Source organism: Cyprinodon variegatus, unplaced genomic scaffold, assembly GCF_000732505.1.
Source record: "Cyprinodon variegatus isolate N-32 unplaced genomic scaffold, C_variegatus-1.0 Scaffold76, whole genome shotgun sequence".
NCBI lineage: Eukaryota > Metazoa > Chordata > Actinopteri > Cyprinodontiformes > Cyprinodontidae > Cyprinodon > Cyprinodon variegatus.
Window position 1 is genome coordinate 1,024,948 of NW_015150529.1, and position 6,306 is coordinate 1,031,253.

The window sequence follows — 6,306 nt, forward strand, 5'->3', positions numbered from 1 at the left end:
ACTAATCACTATATAGTGCCCTATATAGTGATTAATAAGGCTTTCAGACACAGCCTTGGTTTTAATGATGTCATTTGTTCACCAACATTCTCCAACAAAAAATGTGGAAGAGGATTAAGGCCATATTCGCAGAACGACTCTTTTTTTCTCAATTAAATAAACAAAAGCAGCTATAATTATCCCCTATGCAGAACAGCTGGATATATTTATACACCATCTATTAATCATGTCATTAATAGATGGATCTTATGCTACATTCAAATGTCCAGATGCGTCTGATGCTTCTGCTGCTCCTGTGTTCGATGGCAGAGAGCGGCTTTGCTATACTTGCTGCTATAAGTGGGTAAAAAGTAGTTTTAATATATTTTTAAGTGAGAAAGTCCACCTGAAAACTTCATCTGAGCAGTCATTTCATCATGATTACGATCCTGCCTTCAAATATTATTTTTCTGTTGGAGCTCTGTCCCTGGAAATCTGTTCAACGGCGGTTTTCCGCTACTGTTCGCGGCGGCTGGAAGGCGTTCAGCTGCCGGACCTTTTTTTTGTGTGTCAACCATTGACTTTGCATGTAAACTAGCTGCTTCTGTTGCATCTGTGCAGTCTGAACGTAGCATCAGTTTAACCTTGAATTTCAGGCTGAGCTTCACTGGTTTATCGGTTTTACAAACCTGCTGGTCACTGCACACTGAACTGACGTTGCTGAGGTTACTGTTGCTCATTCCAACCGCCTGACCCATGGGAGGTAAAGAGCTGACGCTGCTCGTGCCTCCAGCCATAGAGACGGTGATGCTCATGTTGTTATACACCCCCTGCTGGCCGAACGCCTGCGCTGCTCCCTGTCCTGACTGGCTGAACAGGCTGTAGGACAGAGGGGGAATTCAGATCCAGTCTGTAAGACATGCAATAAATTCAGAAAAACAAAAAATACTTAACCCAGGAGAGCATTTACCTGCCCAGGCCTGTCTGCTGCCAGCTCTTCATGTCTGGAGACTGATAGCCAGAAGGCGGTGCCTGCTGAAGCAGAGGACTCTGGGAAGTGGAGTTCTGAGGTGATAATAATGGGCTTGTAGGGCTCATCTCAGGAGGAAAGGGTGGATCCTGTTGGACCACAGCTGTGACAAAAAAACACTTTGATAACAATCCGGCTATGTATGAAGTCTATAAAAAGTTTATTTTTGCATAAACTTTATCCAACAACTAAATTTCTAAAACTATATTTTAATTTTCCTGAGCGTCAGCGAATAGAACCAATGTTTTCATACATTTTTCTTCCCAAAAATACTATAATTTTCCACACATGCATCAAGGTCTGAGTCTTTTTTTGCTTCGTTTAGAAAGAGCTAAACTCTGAAATTTAGACGCATATTTTAAAGAAGGTAGGTGATAAATATGGAGCCTGGAGAAACGCGAACGAGGAGAGAGGTGGGGGGGATTAAATGCAAAAAAAGAATGTTGGTTAATGGATAAAGGATAGATATAGTTCAGATAGATGGGAGACTGTAGATACACTAGACTGTGGATAAAACCTCAAACCTTAAAGGTATAGTGGAGAATGCTACTGAGAGGGAACGCCTATTAAACACATCACGTGTACAAGCTTACTTCCCAAAAGAAGATTTGTTTCTCTCTTCGGAGGCCTTTCTCTTCTTCTCATACACTTCATAAACACCTTTTCTCTTACGACCCTCTATCATTTTCATAGAACCGTGGTGCGAAAGGTGAGCTTCAATAACTGTATGAAACCACAGCTTACCACACTTATACACCTGAAGGCACACGTGCAAAAAAAGATAGCTCACGGGGCGAGCAGGTAGGACGGCTTTACGTAAACATATCACCAGAGTGATTGACAATAAGGGGGACCACTTATTTTGATGATTCACCCATAAAAAGAACATCTTCCACTATACCTTTAATTTCTTCCATGAATCCATTTTTTTAAACTCACCAGACCCTCCAAACTGCTGAAAGAGTCCCTGCTGCACGGAGGTGTTCACGGTGCTGTCAAACTGGCCCGGTAAGCCACCCATCAGCGTCTGGTTGCCCAGGGGCACTCTGACAGACAGCTTGGAGTCCAAAGGCGTCCCTGGCACGTTGCTGAAGTGACTCGGTGAGGTAGGGGTGTTCCCCGCCATCGGGTTGTACCCCGGCGGAAAGCTGAACTGCTGCTGAGACGTCGTGGGAGGGACTTTGGGTGCCCTAGGGGTGCCAACGCCGACGGTGGGCACTCCCGCCACGTTCTGTCTCATGAGCCTGACCTTGTGCTGGAGGAGCTGCTGCTGCTGACGATGGTGGATGCTGTAGAGTTCCCTCTGACGCTGCGCCAGCATCTGAGCGTTCAGCGGAGGCTGCTGGGAGGCAGGAGAAGATACTCAGACACCCGAAAATACAAACCAAAAATGAAGGAAATGGAGATCTGTTGGCTTATTGAGATTGATTGAAATCTAAAATTATCCAAAGGGATTTACAAGACAATCCAAAGGGATTTACAAGACAATCACAAATCCAGCTCTTCCCAAGCTAAATGAAGGCCAATTCCCAAAGAGCTTTAATAGACAAGCAGGCCCACAGCATCACGGATCATTCAGTGTAGCTAACAGTGGGTTTGAGGTGCAATATCATACGCTCTTCTTTTATTTTACTCATGAGTGTTTGCCAAAGAAAACTAAATATTGGTTTCATCTTGAAAAAAACAAAACAAGTCTGTATTTGGAGGGAAAGAAACCGACTGCTTCTCTCATTTCGCCAAAAAATACTGCTTTACATGTAGATAACTTGCTTCTGATAATCAGTCATGGTTTCAAAACAGGGCTGCTCAGTGGGGCAGTGGGTAGTACAGCTGCCTTGCAGCAAGAAGGTTCCGGGTTCGATTTTCTTTCTTCATAGAGTTTGGACTGGCGACCTGTCCAGGGTGGACCCCGCCTCTCACCCATAGACAGCTGGATCGGTCACGGCCATGTTGGATTTACTCCCCGGGAAACAAGGAGTCACAGATGACTAATCGGAAATATCTTTATCACCTTCATCAACTTAAAAGGATAAATTCGCCCTAAATATAAATTTACTCAAATTAACAGATTAGATTTTTTAAGTTTTGTTCAAAAAGAAGTGAACTTTTAGTAGCATCTATGCATATTAACAGCAAGGTAATTAAAGACGGTGTGTTAAATGTAAGAGTTGGCACTCTGACTGACCTGTGAGGGTATCTGGGGTTGTTGGAGCCCCTGTCGGACCCCCATGTTAACCTGCTGGGGGCCTCCTGGGAATGAATTCAAGGCTGCCAGTCGATTCTGAAGTAAAAAGAAAAAAGGAAATGAGTAAACATGCAGGTGGAATACCAAAACAGAAAAAAAAGATGGGATTAGGAGTGCTACAGGAAGTGCAGTTGGATGATATCAGCTCTAAAAGCTTCTAAATCAATATAAGGAAAAGAGAGAAGACTCTCATCATAATGAAGCATGATTCAGATACATGCAAAGGGCAGAAAATCAATATCTCCTAAAGACGTGCAAGTGTTTCTGTCTCACTCGTAATGGATGACATCCTTTTGTTAACATCACTGAAATGGTGTAAATAAATAACATCCACAAGGTTTCTATGCATTATGCAAACAAGTAGCTGCAGACATTAAGACTGAATCGATAGCAGAAGCTGATGAAGCACAAGAAGCAGCTGAGACAACCATCTCACCTGCTGCTGGCCCTGCAGTCTCTGCTGCAGCTGCAGCCGCAGGTGGTTGGGTGGCAGCCTGAGCTGGGGGCCCATCCCCTGGGGTCTGGTCATGCCTGGCCTCAGCCCCACGCTCGCTGAGCCGCCAGGGAAAGCCCCGCGGGGAGCTCCGAATGTCACCCCCTGCTGCCCCACCGCGGCCAGCTCTGGAGGAAACGGAGCTTGTGAAGTTGGTGGGAACTGGAAAGTATAGGTGGGGGGTTTAGGGTCCATGGAAACCGGCGTGGCAGTGGGTTGCTGGGGTGGGAAGTTTTGAGGAAACGGGTCAAAGCAGCCGCCCTATGAGAGGAAAAAAGGAGTACATGTAATTAGATTTTTTAAAATTCTTAGAGAAAGCTGCAAGAAATAACTGAATTAAGTTAAAACTTTTTTTTTTTTCAGACTGAGATTTGTTGTTAAAGTCAAATAAATAAACAATTACACCAAAACTTTAGTATCTGCTCTTTAAAGCTCTAAGACCTAATTTATAAATGCAGTTAAAAATTTAAAGGCAGAAAAATAAACCAAATTAGTCACTTATAATAATAAAAGATACCCAGAAAATATAGTGAAAAATGAAAGAACAAAAATACTGTTGCAATTTACATATTAATAAAAAAAAATATGAATCCCATTCCAAAACTCCCAAAATTCTGTTTCCTCATTCAAATTTACACAATTATTTATGAGTATGTATGTAAAGGGAATTTCACTTTAAAGGAATAGTACACCCAAAACATGATTAGCCTTCATTTTCTACTCACCCCCATGCTGAACAACACTCTGGAGTACTTTTTTGATATCTCAAATGCATCTGGAGATCTGGGAGGCTTCTTGCTGTCTGCTGACATTCAAATAATGGAGGTCTATGGTGACCGAGGCAGAAAGGTCCATAAAAGTCCACAAAAAACGTGTCAATATTCCTCCATACTGCTCGTCCAATGTATTCCAAGTGTCCTGAGTGGGTAGCGTCCAGAATTTACTTGAAACGAAGTCATTTAGAATGTTTTTAGAGCATAAACAGTAGTGTATAGGATTTCCTGAAAGCGCGTTCACGAGTCTACGGAAACCGCGGCAGACCAAACCAGATGAAAGTGCGCATTCAGCTCAGCAAAGTTTCTTTCTTTGCACAGGTAAACAGCACATTTCTTCTTCTACGCTTGCATTATTGGCAGAGCAGACACTGAATGCGCACTTTCATCTGGTTTGGTCTAACGGCTTCCGTAGAGTCGTGAACGCGCACGTGCACGCTTTCAGGAAATCCTATACACTACTGTTTATGCTCTAAAAACATTCTTAATGACTTCGTTTCGAGTAAATTCTGGATGCTACCCACTCAGGACACTTGGAATACATTGGACGAGCAGTATGGAGGAATATTGACACGTTTTTTGTGGACTTTTATGGACCTTTCTGCCTCGGGCGCCATAGACCTCCATTATTTGAATGTCAGCAGACAGCAAGAAGCCTCCCAGATCTCCAGATGCATTTGAGATATCAAAAAAGTACTCCAGAGTGTTGTTCAGCATGGGGGTGAGTAGAAAATGAAGGCTAATCATGTTTTGGGTGTACTATTCCTTTAAACTAATTTGTGTATTCATTCTCTTTTTTTTTTTTTTTTACTTGTTTTTCCATGCAAGGTGCTTACACTTAAACATTGAATTTAAGGACTTTCCTGCTCCAGTTTTCTCAGATTAAAGAGTCATATGCAGCTGCATTTAGCCACTGCTATCGCGGAATAAGTTATCAACCATAAAATAAAATATAAACCGAATGATATGACATTTTTTTGAGTTTTTTAAGAACCCTGTTAGTTCACAGTGCATGTGAGAGGATGTGTGCATAAAAGTATTGACGTAATTCAGGGCTCGATGTTAACCATCGCCCGATCTCCCGGGGCAAGTAGTTTTTATTTTTTGGAGTACAAATTTCATTGCATTTGCCCGCACTGCAAAAAAAAATTATTTATCACTCAAAATTACTTTAAAATCACCGACATTCGATGACAACGACCCAGAAGCGTTGCCGGTGCCATTTTTGTTGTTTTGTACACATTCTCGCGTGATTTGAAAAAGCCGCCTGATTTTCCGCCAGATGGCGTGATTTTTGTCCACCTAGCGGTAATTTTGATGCAGTTACCAAAACGACAAACCAGCTAGAAAGCGCTATCATATGGCAGTCTTCTGTACAATGGTCATACATTAAAAAATGTTCATTAAATTTTTTTTCTCTTAGACATTAGAGAGGTGCATTTAAATGTTATAGAGCTAAACATGTTAAATTGGTGACCTGTTATGTTATTATTATTGTCTTGATGCTGCATTTATTTTATCAGGGAAAACTAATCCTGAGTCACTTAAAAGTCAGGGAATTATTTAAGAATGTGGAAACCCTGTATAAAATAACTGTATAATGATTCTCTAGAAAAGTCACATTATATTAATAGTATTATCTGTAAACACTGTTTAAATAAACCATTAAAACTACTATACTATATGTTGTAAACTTCTCACTGAACAGCATGAATCTAAGTAAAGATTCTGACCTGTAACATGTTTAAAATATACCGTAAATCCTCTAATATAGGCCGGGGCCTTT

The 6,306-nt window shown here is 41.7% G+C and overlaps 1 protein-coding gene across 1 annotated transcript in view; it reads right to left on the reverse strand.

Annotated features, from left to right (window-relative positions):
* Positions 1-6,306, reverse strand: part of ncoa1 (nuclear receptor coactivator 1) — a 49,864-nt gene that overhangs the window by 2,674 nt on the left and 40,884 nt on the right. Inside the window, exons 14-18 of the mRNA XM_015372818.1 lie at positions 3,691-4,008; positions 3,195-3,290; positions 1,949-2,348; positions 950-1,112; positions 669-858 (exon numbers count right to left, since the gene is read on the reverse strand). Coding sequence (XP_015228304.1) covers positions 669-858; positions 950-1,112; positions 1,949-2,348; positions 3,195-3,290; positions 3,691-4,008 — 1,167 coding nt within the window. The remainder of the gene's footprint in view (positions 1-668; positions 859-949; positions 1,113-1,948; positions 2,349-3,194; positions 3,291-3,690; positions 4,009-6,306) is intronic.